Source organism: Vicia villosa, linkage group LG3, assembly GCF_029867415.1.
Source record: "Vicia villosa cultivar HV-30 ecotype Madison, WI linkage group LG3, Vvil1.0, whole genome shotgun sequence".
Taxonomy (NCBI): domain Eukaryota; kingdom Viridiplantae; phylum Streptophyta; class Magnoliopsida; order Fabales; family Fabaceae; genus Vicia; species Vicia villosa.
The window spans coordinates 134,859,880-134,878,286 of NC_081182.1; the positions used below are offsets into that span (position 1 = coordinate 134,859,880).

An 18,407-nucleotide genomic window follows, 5' to 3' on the forward strand; every position below is an offset into this window, starting at 1 on the left:
AGTGTTAAATTGGGTATGCTGAAGCTGACAAGTGGTATTCTTGATGAGATTAGACAAGGTCAGAAAGCTGATGTTAAGTTGATTGATGCAAAAGAGGTGATTTCAGAATTGACGAGAATGGTATAATGAGGTTTGGTGATCGGGTTTGTGTTCCTGATATTAACGAACTTCAAAAAAAAAATCTTGAAGAAGGACACCGGAGCGGGTTGAGTATTCATCCTGGTGCTACCAAGATGTATCATGATTTGAAGAAGTTGTCTTGGTGGCCTGGAATGAAGAAAGAGATTGCTAAATTTGTTTACTCTTGTTTGACTTTCCAGAAGTCAAAGATTGAACATCAGAAGCCGTATGAAGCTATGCAACCGTTGTTTATTCTGGAATGGAAGTGGGACAGCGTATCCATGGATTTTATTTTCAATTTGCCGAGGACTGTTAAGAGTTGTGAAGCTATTTGGGTTATTGTAGACAGATTGACGAAGTCTGCTCACTTCATACCAATGGATTATCCTATGGAGAAGTTAGCTCAATTGTATATTGAGAAGATAGTGAGTCTGCATGGTATTTGTAACACCCGTATTTTTAAATTATTAGATAAATTGAATTTTGGTTAATTATTTAATTAAAATTTAGTTTATGAATATTTTTGAAAATAATGGAGTAAATGAATAAGAAGAATAATGGACTTTGGGGGTGTGAGGTGTAATTAGTGGGTGTATGGAGTAAAAAGCTCTACACTTAGTTCTAATTATATTATTGTTTTATTATTGAGAAAAATAGAAAAGAAAGGAGCAAGAGAAGATTTGGGAGAAAAGGTTTTATCGTAGAAGTGAGAAAAGCAAAGGAAGGAGGAAAATTCCAAAAGTTCAAGGGTCAATTCAAGAACCTCCATCAAGGTAATGGGAGACTTTTCCTTTTAGTATCTCTTATGTGATCTTAAGTGATAGGTAAATTGATGTATGGTTTGGTTAAATTAGATATTGGGATTGTTAGGTTACAGTGTTATAAATTAGATTGAATTGATGAAAATTGCATGAACTATTGGTTCATAATGAGTTTAAATGATGTTTAGTGGTGTATGATTGAATGTATGATGATTGTATGCATGTATATGATGTTTAGAATCGATTTTGGACTCAGAATATGTGAGATCGCAGGGTCTGTCGCAGACTTGAGAATCTGTAAAATCACAGGTCCGCTAAGCGGAGGACCCGACCTAGTTAGCTTTTGTCGAAGGTCGCTAGTGGTCCACTGAGCGGAGGTATGAAAGTAGTTCGCTTCTGTCGCGAGTCACTAGTGGTCCGCTGAGCGAACTCTGCTGTGCAGAAATTTTTCTAAACCTTGAAATAGCGTATCTTTTGATCCGTGTATCCTTTCTTAGTGCCGTTTTGGGTGTTGTAAAGGTAATTAAATGTTTTATTTGATGAATGATGAATATGGGCAGTGGCCAACTTTATTTTTTTTAAAAACTCGATTTAATTACTTGGTGAGAATTAAGCATTGTGTGCATATGAAATATGTGTGACAATGTATTAGATGTGGTGATGAGTTGGATGTGATTATTATTATGATTGTGATGAATGCATGACTATTTGGATGATATTGAAAACATGTACATACTTATTCGGTGATGTTGTGTTGGGATGAGTCATTCATCGTGATCGGTGATGTTTTTAAGTATGTTAGGTGTGTTGATTCATTCATATGCATTCGGTGATGGATCCCGGTGATGTTTGGATCGATGGTGGACATAGATCGGTCAAGTGGATTAATTCCACGATTTATTGGTACCACATCCATAGTGTCAGTTGAGTCATATGCATTTTGTCATAACATGATTGAATGTATTTCAGTGTTATGTGGTGTAATCTATTGTTGTATGAATTGATGAACGATAGTTGTGAATCTGAATATGTATGATTGGGTGAACGATATATTATAATGCTTGTTGCTTATGAATTGCATAATATTTACTAATTGAGAATGAGACTCACCCTTACACGTTGTCATTTTTAGACTGAGGATAGCGGCTTTACGACTTGGTGAGGATTAGCTCATGAGTCAGTGTGTCTAGTTTAGCGTCAGGTGTCATGCTCTGATATTGTAACACTGGGGACGCGAGTTTTGTTCGTTTATGTCTTATGACTTTATTGCTTTGTTTTGAGTTTTGATGGATATAGTCGCCAAGGTGTTGGACTATTATGTATAATTGTTTTTCCGCTGTATTAACATGAGTTTCTATGAATTATGATGAAACTCCTTAGTGTTTGCATGACTATGACGTATGATGTTTGTTTTAAAATTTGAAATTGTGACACCCTTGTTCCATGTTACTCTGATATATTTATTTAAATTGTCGCGGGGTTTAGAAGGGTGTTACAATATTCCTTCGAGTATCGTGTCAGATAGAGACCCAAGGTTTACATCGAGATTCTGGAAAGGTTTGCAGAAAGCGTTAGGTACCAAGTTGAGATTGAGTTTTTCTTATCATCCGCTGACTGATGGTCAAACAGAGAAGACGATTCAATCGTTGGAAGATTTGTTGCGTGCTTGTGTGTTGGAAAAAGGTGATGTGTGGGATAGTTATTTACCGTTGATTGAATTTACCTACAACAATAGTTTTCATTCGAGTATTGGTATGGCTCTATTTGAAGCTTTGTATGGTAGGAGACGTAGAACGCGGTTATGCTGGTATGAACATGGTGAGAGTGCGGTAATTGGACCAGAGATTGTTCAAGAGACTACAGAAAAGATTATGATTCAAGAAAAGATGAAAGCTTCTCAGAGTCGTCAGAAAATCTATCATGATAAGAGGCGGAGAACACTTGAGTTTCAAGAGGGAGATCATGTGTTTCTAAGAGTGACTCCTAGGACTGGTGTTGATGGAGCGCTGAAGTCAAAGAAGTTGACTCCGTGATTTATTGGTCCGTTTCAGATTATGGAAAGAGTAGGAGAAGTGGCTTATCGTATTGCTTTACCACCGACGCTTGCAAATTTGCATGATGTATTTCATGTATCTCAGTTGCGGAAATACATTGCGAATCCGTCTCATGTGATCCAAGTGGATGATGTGCAGGTGAAGGATAATTTAACAGTCGAGACCTTGCCTATGAGAATCGAAGATCAAAATTTGAAGCAGTTATGTGGTAAAGAGATAGCTTTAGTCAGAGTAGCTTGGGGAGGAGCAGCAGGTGGGAATGTTACTTGGGAGGTGGAGAGTCAGATGAAGGACTCCTACTCGGAACTTTTCACTTGAGGTATGTTTTCGAGGAAGAAAACTCTTTTAGTGGGGGAGAGTTGTAACACCCCATATTTTTCCATTATTTAATTTAATTAGAATTTAAATTATTTAATTGGACTAATTGGCACTTTGGTAAATTATTGAGAAATATTATGGAAATAAAGTAATTGGGCTTTTGTGTTATGATTAGTAGAGAGGGGATGCTAAGTGTGTAGGCCTCACTAATCATTATTCTATTTTTCATAAATTAGAGAAATTGTGAGAAAGGAAAATTAGAAGCAAAAAGAGTAAAAGTATAAGAAAAGAGAAGATGCGTGAAAGACGAGAAAGGAAGAAGAGAACCTTCAAGGAATTCAAACTCTAAGGTAAGGAGGGACTCTTCTGGTTAATAATTATTATACAATCAAGGGTAGTAGAATTGATTAGGATGGTTGTTTGAGTCAATTTAATGTGTTGTATTTTGGGGAATTGTTAGGTTTTGATGAAATATTCATAATTTGGTATGTTTTGGTGAAAATTGAGTATGTTGAATATGTATTGTTGATTATTGATGTTAAAATATGTTAGAAGTATGCCTAAATGTGCAATTTGGTGCTGTTATGAGATTGTGAACATTTTGGTACGATTGGGTTCGCGTTTGTCATGAATTGGTAAATTGAAATTGCTGTCAAAAGTGGATTTTGGGGTTGCAGGTATGAAGTAACCGGTTACTAGAGTTGTGGTAACCAGTTACCACTGTTGGTTTTGGCGTTGTTGTTGCTGTCTGGGAGGCAGTAACCGGCTACTGGGATTGAGGTAACCGGTTACCACTGTTACAAATGGGATTATTGGTCTGTCCGTCAGGAAGTAACCGATTACTTGGATTGAAGTAACCAGTTACCAATGGACGTTTTTGTAAAAGGTAGTTACTGCCATGTGTAGTAACCGGTTACTCCAGTTTAGGTAACCGATTACCATTGAAGCTTTTTGAAAAATTGTTTTATTTTAAAGATCCGTAACTTTTGATCCGAGCGTCCGATTTATGTGCCGTTTTGGGCATTGCGAAGCTGATTAAGAGCTTTATATGATGAATTGGTGAAACGGGCAGTGGTCCGATTTTATTTTAAATCTTGATTAAATTTAATTGATGAATTGTAGCATTGTGTACACATATGTGTGAATGTAGCAATGTGTTTTTATGATGATGAAACTATCTTGATTTTCATTGTGATTGGATGATGTTTGACATGAATATGTGTGTTATGAATGAATGATTGCTAAGACATGTGCATGCTTATTGGTAATGAAATGGTGAGTTGTAAGGAGATGATGCGATGCATCAGACCAGTGATGTTATAAGTATGTCATATGTGTGCATTGATTCATTCGCATTTTAGTGATGGATCCCGGTGATGTTGTGGATCCAATGGTGGGAATAATGCCCATTGTGTGGAATTTGTGTCGGTTGGGTTGTATCTTGGTGATGAATAAATCAGTCGGATGGGTTTAGCCCATGTATGGTACCACATGCATATAGTCAGTTCATTCATGTGCATAATGATATAGTGTGACTGAATGATTTTAGTGTTATGTTCAGTGATGCGTTTTTTGGTATGGTTGTTCGATTAATTGTTTGGAAATCTGAATACATGTTATGATTGGGTGGATAACATTTCTATGATGTTTTATTGCTTATGAGTGTATAATACTTATTAATTGCGAATGAGACTCACCCTTACATGTTGATAATTTTCAGATTGAGGAGTAGCGACTTTATTGCTCGGTGAGGATAGCTCGTAGAGTTTATCCATTTATTTGGGGAGTGTCGGTCATGCTCTGGTCTTGTAACACTGGGAATGATTGTTTTAGAGTTTAATCATTATACTCTAATTTATTGGTTTTTGGAATATGTTTCCTTTGGTTTGTATTAGTGATGTTATACTATTCCGCTGTGATAAACATGAGATTGTTATTTGATGAATCGTTCCTAATAAAGCATGATGGTTGAATTATATTTGGTTTTAATTTTTTTGAATTGTGGCATCCTTGTTTTCATGTTTTACTCTGAGTATTTTAATAATTGTCGCGGGGGGTTTAGAAGGATGTTACAATAGTGGTATCAGAGCATAGTCGATCGTTGTGAACAGAGTCTTAGTGTCAGTTATTTCCTTGTATACGACGAGTGCAAGTTATCACAGTCGATACTTTGTGCTAACAGAATTGTTTTGTAATGAGCAGAACAATGGCTGGAAGAGGTGGAAGAAATGACGATGCAATTGTAGAGGCTCCGGGCATGATTGCTGGTGTGTTGGGAGGGAATGCTAATGGAACTGGGATTGGTGCTGACAGACAATTGGGCAATTTTCAGAGGAATAATCCTCCGTTGTTCAAAGGCACTCACGATCCTGAAGGTGCTCAAAAGTGGCAGAAGGAAATCGAAAGGATTTTCAGAGTGATTGATTATGCTAAGAACCTGAAAGTGAGGTATGGTACTCACATGTTGTCGGAAGAAGCTGATAATTGATGGGTTACTACTAAAGCTGAGTTGGACACTAATGGTATGGTTATTTCTTGGGCTGTGTTCAAAAGAGAATTTCAGAGGAGGTACTTTCCTAAAGATGTTCGGGGAAAGAAAGAAATAGAATTTTTAGAACTGACGCAAGGTAACATGACGGTGCCGGAATATGCTTCCAAGTTTGTCGAGCGGGCAAAGTACTACACCCACTACAACATTGACGAGGCAAGTGAATTCTCGAAGTGCATCAAGTTTGATAATAGCCTTCGTGATGAGATTAAGCAAGGTATCAGGTATCAGAGGATTCGCCGATTTGCTGACTTGGTGGATTGTAGTAGGATTTTTGAGGAGGACATTATTAAGCTGAAGTCATCCCATTCTCGCGAATTGGTTGACAAAGGAGGTAAGAAACCTATCGGTCGAGGTAAGCCATGTGGTAGAGGAAATCCAAAAGTTGGTGATTGAAAAAGGCCTAGTGGGGGAGATTCTAGTGCTCCCGTTAGGTGCTACAACTGTGGTGAGACTGGGCATAGAAGGAATGAGTGCAAGAGTGGAGAAAAGAAATGTTTCAAGTGTGGTAAGGTGGTTCATATTGCTTCTGATTGTAGGATGAAGACCGTGACTTGCTACAACTGTGGCGAAGAAGGCCATATCAGTCCGTAGTGCACGAAGCCAAAGAAGAACCAATCTGGTGGGAAGGTTTTTGATTGTCTGGGTCAGAGACTACTCTTAATGATCGATTGATTAAAGGTACGTGTTTTATGCATGGCACACCTTTAATTGCAATTATAGATACTGGGGAAACTCATTCATTTATTTCGTTGGATTGTGCTAAAAGATTGAATTTAGAAATAACTGCTATTAACGGAAGTATGGTTATTGACACTCCTGCATCGGGTTCAGTGACTACTTTGTCTGCTTGCTTGAATTGTCCGGTTGATATTTTTGGTAGGGAATTCGTAATGGACTTAGTGTGCCTTCCGTTGGAACAACTTGACATAATTCTAGGAATGAACTGGTTGGAATTCAACCGAGTTCATATTAATTGTTTTACGAAGACCGTGATCTTTCCTGGAGATAGTAGTGTAGAGGATTTGGCGATGACTACTAAGCAGGTGAATGAAGCGGCTAAAGATGGGGCTTCCATGTTCATATTATTTGCATCAATTGAAAGGAAGGGAAAAGAGGTGAGTAGTGAACTAACGGTGGTACGTGACTTTCCAGAAGTTTTTCCAAAAGATGTTAGAGAGTTGCCACCTGAGAGAGAAGTGGAATTTGCTATTGAGTTGATTCTTGAAACTAGTCCCATGTCGATGGCGCCTTATCGTATGTCGGCATCTGAGTTGGCTGAATTGAAGAGTCAATTAGAAGAGTTACTGGAGAAGAAATTTATTCGTCCTAGTGTGTCGCCGTGGGGTGCGCCGGTGTTGTTGGTAAAGAAGAAAGAAGGTTCTATGAGGTTGTGTGTGGATTACAGACAACTGAATAAAGTTACTATCAAGAATCGGTATCCGTTCCCGAGGATTGAAGATTTAATGGATCAGCTGGTGTGATCACGTGTATTTAGCAAAATTGATCTGAGGTCTGGGCATCATCAGATTTGTGTGAAGACGGACGATATTCAGAAGACTACGTTTAGAACGAGGTATGGTCATTACGAGTATACAGTGATGCCATTTGGAGTTACTAACGCACCTGGTGTTTTTATGGAATATATGAATAAGATTTTTCATCTTTATCTCGACAAGTTTTAAAAATCAAGGTTTTGTGTTAGCAATAGCACTTTTATTTATAAAAAGTATAGAATCTCTATCACAAAGGCAGTGGTACTTCCGCTCGGGTTCCCCATTCTTCCTCTTCTTTTATTTTTTTACAAGTAAGGATTTTGTGGTTGTGAAAATGGATGTTGAAGAAAAGTTCAGAACGAAAATAAACTTCCATAAATATGGCAATTCCCTTCTCAGTTCAATTTCTTTACTTACCATGTCCCACTTAGTTTTCTTTACACTTGAATTTCGTGCTTATATAATTGACAAAAATATACATTAATAATTAATTGTAGGTTGGAGAGATAGTACAAGGCTATAAGACCCAAGGTCCATTCATTTTTAAAAAAAATTGTATTAGTTAATTTCTAACTAACTAAATTAATATAAAAAATTCCATGTCAACAACGTTAACTGACACATCATCGCCTTAAGTGCCAACTCAGCTTTTTTAGAACGAAACTTGTGAAAAGGTCAACGGTGCAGGTGTTAGTTACATAAAGGACTCACATGTAGCGAAAAAACATAAAGGAATGACTTGTTACACTTAAATAACTTTAAGGTACCTGGAGGTAATTTTGCCTAATCTAATTAAACAATTAGACGAGAAATCGGGCTGTTACATACCCTGCTTGAGATAATCCAAGTGAAGGTCATGTGTAATTTATTTGTAAAGAATGCGATCCTTAAAGTTAACCCTGCCTTAAGGCTTACATATATAGCCTATGTGACTTAACACAACAAGTTGAGTCTTGAGGCTACTTTCTCGGCCATGACTTAAATGACCCTGATCGATTAGGGTGCATGGTGAGTGACTTATCTTTGAGGACTTTCAATACTTGATGAGGTTTTGCACATGCCTAACACTTGTTCAATATTGCCTAACATCATTTAACTCATCTCAATGCATCCCATGTAGTCATTAATGAATTGGATGAGATCGTTGCCGATATGGGTGTTTGGCTAGAATATTAATGAGGGTCTAGAACCCCTCAAGCATGAAACATGTAAGGGAGAAGTGGTTGAGAAAGGATACAACGAAAGACATCTATAGGTTTTGCTAATTTGAAACATAAAGTTTTTTATCATAAAACTCTATATGTTTTTCCACTCCAAATACGTACCTAACCTTAAATTGAAACACAAAATTCATTAGTCTCACTCCACTTTCACCTCTAAAAACATAAAATTTTGACCAAACTGATACCTGAAATTCTCAATCCATATTTTAGTTTAAAATGAACTTTACTTCAGTAAGATGGTGAATGTGCTTAAGTACTCCAAATAATATTCATATGACCCAGATTCCTTTAACATTAGTTAGCTTGGTTTATGAATTATCAAATCTTTAAATTCTATTGATTATTGAATATATAAAATATATCTTTAAAGAAAGAGATCTATCATAAACAAAAAATAATGTTCTAAATAATCTTAAATGAATACATCCATGCTAGAATTATATCATGCATCATCCATCTATAGGGACATTTCCATATTTACAGTTGACAGGTTGAAGAAGAATGACCTTATTAATCACTTCAATATGTTATGACATCATTTCAATAAATTCAATATACAAGGACAAAAAAGTACAAATGCATATGCCACAAGAAAGTTGTGCACTTTGGCAATACTACAATCATATATGCATGTTCCTTCTGAATAACATAAGATAAGTATGGATAACATCATAGAGAAAACCCAAAATTTTAACTTGAGCAATCTCATTTTCAAAAACACAAAGTCACGTAAATCTAATTTTAAACTATGCTCTATTTCGGAATAAATGTGTAACGATTATCTTATGGCCATTCGATATCAATACAAGTACTACTCAAATTCAAGCAAAATAATAAGCTGAATATATGAAAGAAAAGTATTGGTATAACATACTCCTTACAATATTATTAAAAAGTACAATTCAAAACAAACGCAATGAAGGGAGGAAACACCGCCATATTATACGAGCTATAGTTTTTGAAGCAATTTATTTCATGAAAATCAGTATTATTCATCATAGCAACCTTATTTAAAAAGCATAGCAACCTTATTAGTCAAACCAGTGAAGTAAATTGTAATGAGCATCTGCAAGGAACTTTTCAACACGGATTCGATTAAGTTCAGCTTCTTCTTTTTTCTTCTTAGAAAGTTCCTCCTGAAAATTTTAAAAGCAAGCATAAAATTAAATTAAACATAAAAAATGACATCTTATCAAATTATTATTTATATTAATTATTAATAAATTTTTTGAATTTTTGATTAATTTAATAATTTTATTTCTTTTTTAATAAATAATTAGTTATTTAAAAAAAAAAAAAAAAAAGAAGTAGGATGAAGAGATTGTGGCAAATTGGATTGGCCAGGCCTTCATGTGATGGGGGTAGTGGATGATGCACCTTACAAAAATAAGATATCAAAATGTGTTTATTTCAAGGTTAAATTACATAATTTGGAAAGATGTTTCTAAGATTCTTAGTTATAGAAATTATATTCTTACTCATGTATTTAGTAAAAGCAAAGATTTCAAAAAAAACATTTCTAAAAGTAATTAAATAAAAATTATAAAAAATATATAAATAAATATGAGTGGTAGGGAGAAGTTATAATTATTTTAATTTTTATTTTATGATAATGTTGAATTCTCACTTTTTAAACATTAGAGTAACAATAGAATAATCACGTGTAAATATTTTTGAAAATAAGAAAAATATTTTAGAGCAATTTTTAGAAATTTTAAATAGAAGAGAAAATGTTACATTTGCATTTTTGTATATCTAAAAATATAATTTCAAACCTTAAAACAAACATATTTTTTAGAGTTATCTTTCAAAATAGAGGTTATTTTAAAAAAACCTTTAATTAAGTATTATATGATTAGTCAACGGTTCTTCTTGTTATTCTTTGGAGACCTTTCATAAAGCATTTTTAATACAATAATAGAACGTTAGTAATTAAAAATGTTAATCATAACGTGTCAATATAAGAGTTGAGATTATATATTCGAACTTACTTCGACGTCTTCTTTAACATTGACGATTTCTTTTTCTTTGACTTCTTCTTTAACATTGATGATTTCTTTTTCTTTTCTTTTGCGTTTGGGAAGTGTTCCATATTTTTCATAATCTTCCACAGCTTTGAAAGAACGGCAAGTAAAACCTTCTTTCTTATGACGATATGACTGCATCACAATAATTAATTATTTAAATTTTATATTTTAGCAATAAAAAAGACAAGAGTATACGCTTTAACAAGCTTTAAGATATTGGTAAAACTAGTTCATAATATTTTCAAATTAGAATTATTAAATTGAACAATCTCATACATACACCCTGTTAGCACATAGTGTATTAGTATTCCTGCTTGTACTGTATTTATATATGTACATACATATTGTTCATGTATATGTGCCACATCAGCTTGTTATTAGTCTAAGACCACAGTGATTATCTTGTATATATATTAGTGACACATGTAACTGAAATATCCAATAGAGAAAAGTTCAGCTTATCCATAACAGATTTATGTTATTCCCTTTCTCTTCTTCGCTAGTGTTGTATCTTTCTTCTTCGTTTATGGATGCGTTTGTCACCATTAACATGGTACCAGAGCTTTAAAAGCTCTGGTAGCCATCGTCTCCTCCGATCCTTTTCTCTTCTGGATCCCCTTCTTGATCAACTTCGTCAGCTTCGTCTTCGATCGATCGATCCTATTTTCTGGTAAATTCGAATCACGCATCTATTTCGTTCCCAATTCTCGCAAATTGTTCCTTCTTTTTCAAGTCTTGCAACTCGTTATTTTTCTGCGTATCGAATTTTCTTATGTGCGATCTTGTTCATTTTATCTTTCATTGTCGGCATTCCAGAGCTTCATAGATTTCTCCACAAATTCATCAAACCATTATTATCTGCATCCAAATGAAAATCCTACATTTGTCCTTGTTACTCCTCTTCTTGATGACAAGAATTACCACAATAAGGCTCGATCAATGAACATTGCATTGATTTCAAAGAACAAGGAGCGATTCATTGATGGTACGCATCCAAAGCCTCTAGTTTCAGATGTTCTCTACGCGCCTTAGATTCTTTGCAACACAATGGTGTTAGCTTTGATTCAACGATCCATCTCAGAATCCATCGCAAGGTCTGTTTTATGGATTGAAACTGCCGTTGGTGTTTGAAGAAATCTGCAAATCCATTTTTCACAAGGTGACATTTTTCATATTCCTGATATTCAAGAAGATTTGTATAAGTTCCGCAAAGGATCTCTTGATGTTTCTAACTAATTCACCAAGATGAAGGTTACGTGGGATGAACTTGAGGCCTATAGACCAATTGCTGCTTACTCGTGTGCTACACCGTATTCTTGTGGTGCCCTTGCGTCTATAAGGAAATACTGAGAACAAGATTATGTCATCAGGTTTCTGAAAGGATTGAATGAAAAGTTCAATTAGTCCCAAACTCAAATCCTGATGATGCAGCCATTACCTGACATTGACAAAAAATTTGCTCTTGTTATTCAACAAGAAAGAGAACTCAATAGTTCTCAATATGCCATCTCCAACAGTGGTGGTACTGAAGAATATACAACTGTTAATGTCAATGTTCTTCTGGTTACAACTCTAACAAATCTGGCAACAATTACTCCAAAGGAAAGAGCAACAATTACGGTGGAGCTAAGGGTCACAATAGAGTGTGCACTCATTGTGGTATAACTAACCACACAATTGAGACGTGCTTTCTTAAACATGGCTATCCAGGTAAAGGGAAATCTCCTACAAATAATCAATCTCAATATGTGGCTTCTGTTGAAACAAGTCAGCTACCCCCCAGGAAGCAGTCGACTCAGTCCATGAATGGATTCACTCAAGAGCAATATCAAAGTATCCTGGAGTTGATTCAACAGTCTAAAACTACCTCAAAGGCCAACTCCATCTCCACGTCCCCATTTTGTCTCAAACTCTCACTCTAATCAGGATAATGGTAAGAACACTCATTTATGGATTCTTGACACTAGTGCTACCGATCACACCACTTTTGATTTAGCCAATTTTATTTCTCATAAAACCATTATTCCTATTCTTGTTAATTTGCCAAATGGATCTCATGCTACTGCCTCCATCTCTGGCAGCGTTTCCATTTCTTATGCCTTAGTTCTTCACAATGTTCTATTCTTTCCCAGTTTCCATGTCAACCTAATTTATATAGCCAAACTTATTCAAAACAATGATTGTATTGTGAACTTTACTGATAATTCATGCCAAATCCTACAGAATCATTGCAAGGAAATGATTGGTTCTGCTAATCTCCACAGAGGACTTTATATGCTCAATTCTTCACAACAAACTCATGCTTGTAATTCAGCTATACATGACACTTTTTTTCTTTGGTATTTAAGATTAGGGCACATTTGGACAACAACATGCTTCAAAAGTTTTTACTTTTATTCCTTCCAATTGTAAACAAATTACCATGTGATTCCTGTCATTTTAGTAAACAAAAGAGGTTGTGTTTTCCTCATAGTACTACTCATTCCAAAGCTCCTTTTGAACTATTGAATGCTGATTTATGGGCCCTTTTTCTACTATTTCAATGCTAGGTCATAGATATTTTTTGACTCTTGTGGATGACTATAGTAGATACACTTGAGTTATCTTCTTGAAAACCAAAGACCAAACCAAACAAAGCATCATTAATTCCCGTCCTACATTGAAAACCAATTTAACAGAACTCTTAAATGCTTTAGGTCAGATAATGGAACTGAGTTCCTTTTATTATCTGAATGTTTTTTGTCTAAAGGAGTGATTCACCAAAAATCGTGTCCTTACACACCCCAACAAAATGGGGTGGTAGAATGAAAACATTAGCATATTTCAAATATTGCTCGTTCCCTCTATTTCCATTCCAAGATTCCCCTAAACTTGTGGAATTTCTGCATTCAACACGCTGTCCATCTCATTAATAGGCTACCCACTCCATTACTCAAACTTAAGTGTCATTATGAAATCTTACACAACCATCCACCCACCATTATTCATCTCACAGTTTTTGGCTACTTAAGCTATGTTGTCTCAAACTAAGTCCACAAAACCAAGTTTGACCAAAGAGCTAGAAAAACTGTGTTTTTAGGTTTCAAAGATGGGACTAAAGGTTACATTTTTTATGACTTGTCCCACAATAACATTTTTGTGTCCAAGCATGTGACATTCTATGAAACCATTTTCCCTTTTGGTTCCAATCAAACTTCTAATCAACCCTCATCTAGTTCTCCCTCCAACCACTTTCCTGCATATGTTGATTATGAACTGTCACATTCACATTCACATCCCAATTCTACTACTCTATCCAATCCGCTTGGTAGCACAACTTCTTCATCTAACCTACAACAACAACCAAATAATCACATTCCTTCCACCACTAATAATGACAATTCAGAGAAGCAACCTGTTAACCACAAGTCTGATCATTCTGATAGTGACATTTCAAGGACACAAAGTACACCCAGTTCCCCTAGACAACAACTAAGCATTTCTCCCTCCACCCCATCTTTAAGTTCTCCCTCTATGGATAGTCCTTCTACTTGTAGAATCCTATGGTTCTTTGTCACTCCCTAATACTAATCCCTCTCTTCAAGATACTCCTCCTAACCCTCATATTAGGAAATCTACCCGTGTGTCAAATCCCCTAGTTATCTAGCTGAATACCACTGTTATCTTGCCCATAAGATCTCATATGTTCTCAATCCTCCTTCTACTCAAACTACATATCCTCTCTCCTCAGTCATCTTATATGACAAATGTTCTACAACTTACAAGAATTTTTGTTGTGTTATATCCTCTCTCTCTGAACCAACCACGTATAACCAAGCCATAAAACATGACTGTTGGGTTAATGCCATGGATATGCAGCTTAAGGCTCTTGCTGAGAATCATACATGGACTGTGGTGGATCTGCCCTCTGGTAAGGTACCAATTGGTTTTCGTTGGGTATACAAAGTTAAACATCGAGCAGATGGATCTATCGAGCGCTACAAAGCCAAATTAGTAGCCAAAGGTTATACTCAAATGGAAGGTATTGACTATTTTGACACATTCTCTTCTGTTGCCAAACTCACTACTGTTAGAGTTCTTCTTTCCCTTGCAGCTATCAAAGGATGGTATTTTGAACAACTCGATGTTAACAATTCTTTTTTGCATGGTGACTTGAATGAAGAGGTTTACATGTTCCTTCCACTTGGATTATCTGGTTATCCTTCCTCTAAAGTCTGCAAATTACAGAAATCCTTGTATGGCTTAAAACAATCCAGTCGACAGTGGTACTCCAAACTGTCTACCTTTTTGATTTACCTTGGGTACCAGTAGTCCCTAGTTGACTATTCCCTTTATGTTAAACATGATTCTTCCAATTTTACTGCCCTTCTCGTATATGTTGATGATGTTGTATTGGAATGCACTTCTTTAGTTAAAATAAAACATGTCAATGATCTTTTGAATCATAAATTCACGGTTAAGGATCTTGGGAAGCTCAGGTATTTTTTAGGTTTCGAGGTTGCTAGATCTACCGAAGGCATCTTCTTAAACCAACGAAAATACACCCTTGAACTCCTCAAAGATGATGGAGTCTTAGCAGCCAAGCGTTCATCTGTCCCTTTTGATTCAAATTTTAAATTGTCTGTTAATGAAGTTTCTCTTTTGGATAATCCATCCACATATAGGAGGCTGATTGGTAGGCTCATTTATTTGACAAATTCCCGGCCTGATATTTCTTATGCGGTTCTACATCTGAGCCAGTTTATGTCTCAGCCTCGAATACCTCATTTTTAGGCTGCAACTCGGGTGCTACAATATTTGAAATTTGTTCCTGCTACTGGTATATTGTTTTCTGTATCAAGTGACTTAAAGTTACTAGGTTTTGCTGATTCTAATTGGGCACGTTGTCCAGATACTAGAAAATCCATCACGGGTTACTGTGTCATGCTAGGTTCTTCATTATTATGTTGGAAATCCAAGAAACAACATACTGCATCTCGTTCGTCCACTAAAGCTGAGTATAGAGCTCTGGCCTCTATCACGTGTGAAATTCAATGACTGCAGTTTTTGTTTCGTGATCTATGTGTTGAATTCTCTCAACCTGCTACAATTTTCCGTGACAGTAAATCCGCTATATACTTGACACATAATCCTACTTTTTATGAGCGTAGTAAGCATATTCAGTTGGATTGTCATGTAGTTCGAGAATGGCTTTAATCCAAACTCAATCATCTGCTCCCCATCTATAATCATGATCAGTTAGCTGACATGTTGACTAAACCACTGCACTCTTCAGCTCTTAAGATATCTTTGGCCAAGTTGGGACTTTGCAACCTCCAAAGTCCAACTTGAAGGAGGATATTAGCACATAGTGTATTAGTATTCCTTCTTGTATTGTATTTATATCTGTACATACATATTGTTCATGTATATGTGCCACATCAGCTTGTTACTAGTCTTATACCACAATGATTATCTTGTATATATATTAGTGACACATGTAACTGTAATATCCAATAGAGAAAAGTTCAGTTTATCCATAACAAATTTCTGTTATTCCCTTTCTCTTCTTCGCTAGTGCTGTATCTTTCTTCTTCGTTTATGGATGCGTTTGTCACCATTAACACACCCATTTACAATTAAATGTTTTTTTTTTACATTCATAACAATCGCAATTTTTTTAAAGAATATTTAGATTTTTTTGAAAAATTGAGAGCAAGTTATCTACAACCAACTAATTAAAATCAACCATTATACTTTATTAGTTATGACAAACATATAGTTATAAAATTGAAATTGATAAAATACACATGCTTGAGTTTAATTTGTTGTGAATAATTATATCGACCACAACTTTCAAAATGCAACATAAAATTATGTATTTTTAAATTTTTTACCACATACCTTCTCAATTTTAGATCCGTCGCTTCGTAGCTTCTCTTTAACTTCCCAATTTTCAGTCCATTCTTTTGGAAAGATTTTAGAACCTCTTGTTCTTTTTGTTGATGAAGTAGATATGCATCCAGTCTAAATTCATAATGATGTTAATATATTTTTTAAAGATATTATTAAACACACTAACATATAAGAGCCTCATCCTTGTCACTTAACTTAAGCCAAAGTTAAAATTAAAAATATTAATCGAGTAGAAGTTAAAATTAAAATTTGGTATTAAAATATTAATTCAGTAGAAGTTAAAGCTAAAATTTAATATTAAAATATTAATTGAGTAGAAGTTAAAATTAAAATTTGATATTAAATAAAAATTACCTCTTTTGTTGGAGTTATGACGACATCACCATTGCCATTACCAGTAGTATTATCATCATTTGGGGTGTACACTGCTTTACCTTCCTGTAAATATTTTAAAAATCAAAACACATCAACGGAAATAAAATTGTTATATCTCACACAAAAGATTTAATAAAAATTAAATTAATAAACTCTATTACAGTATTTTAAATTTCAATTCAATTTATCAAGTACAGAGGATCTTACTTATTTATTTAATTATATTTACTAAGAGATATAAATAGTTGATGTTAATTTATAAAAGACAATTACATAATAAAAAAATGTTTATTGAATGAAAAAGGATGGAAATGGTAAAATAATATAATTTAGAGTGGTTTTTTGTACTAATAATTAAAAAAAAATTAATTTATGTTATAAGTTTTAAAAATCTTCAAAAATCAAAATCAAAGTTATTTTTTATTTATATATATTTTTAAATTAAAATAAATTTCAAACATAATCATCAAAATAAATATTCTCACAAAAAAATATTTATTAAAATAAATATTTGTGATAAACATATCTTAACAATTCATACCATTAAATTAAAAAAAATATAAATATTTACTTAATAATAATTTTAATTATAATGGATTAAAGTGGAATTGTTGGGGGATGCATGTTAAAATAGTGATGATGATCGTTATAGTCGTGATATTCAACAATTGTGGTTAGAATGGTGGTTGTGGTGACGACTAGTGAAAATTTAGAGTCGTTGCGTGATTGTTAATGATGGTAATTGATGAAAAAACTGGTGATCTGAGGTGGATATAATAGTCATCAACGATAGTTAGAATGGTTATAAATGATGGTAGAAGCGGTGTTTGATGGTGGTCAACATGGTAGGTAATGATGACCAATATGGTGGTAGGGGCCAGTCATATGGTCAGTTGAGATTAAAATGGTGGTTGGTGATTGTCATATTAGAGGTCATAGGGGGATTAAGCTTTGTCGATTATGGTTGGCAGTTGTCGTAATGGTTTTTTTTTGTTGTGAGATCATTAATCTGAGTGGTGGTTTGAGATGGTTGGAGGTTTTCGAAATGATGATTATTAGAGGTTGGAGTAATGGTCGACAATCATTAATAAATAAAAGGTGAAAAACCAAATCAAATTTATTTTTCACGAATATAAAAATTCTAAAACTCATAACCATCCTTAACAACCTTAAAAGAATATCAAATTGTGTCAATTATATTAAAATACTTACCTTTTCTTCAAAACTATCACCATTTGAAGTTCGATTTGCAGCCATGGAGCTCAAGTTGCAGGAGGAAGGGAACTTCAAATTTTATGTTTAAAATTGTTTTAAATCAAGATTATAATATATATATATATATATATATATATATATATATATATATATATATATATATATATATATATATATATATATATATATATATATATAATTTTAGTAAAAATAAATATTATTAATATTATAACATTTTTTATTTTATTATTTATTTGTATATAATTTGACTGCTATAAATGTACATAAATTCATAGATGATAAAGTTAGTCAAAATATACATAATTTATTTTCTTCAAAAGTATAATGTCTATTTTGAGTATATATAAAGTTTAC

At 34.3% G+C, this 18,407-nt stretch overlaps 1 protein-coding gene across 1 annotated transcript; it reads right to left on the reverse strand.

Moving 5' to 3' along the window:
- Nucleotides 1-9,400: 9,400 nt before the first annotated feature.
- Nucleotides 9,401-18,137, reverse strand: LOC131656700 (uncharacterized). Its single transcript, XM_058926340.1, has 5 exons — nt 18,030-18,137; nt 16,797-16,880; nt 16,431-16,553; nt 10,512-10,679; nt 9,401-9,656 (listed from the first exon to the last, which is right to left on the reverse strand). Exons 1-5 carry the CDS (start codon nt 18,072-18,074, stop codon nt 9,552-9,554), a joined length of 525 nt encoding a protein of 174 aa, XP_058782323.1. The 5' UTR covers nt 18,075-18,137; the 3' UTR covers nt 9,401-9,551.
- Between the last annotated feature and the right edge of the window lie 270 nt (nt 18,138-18,407).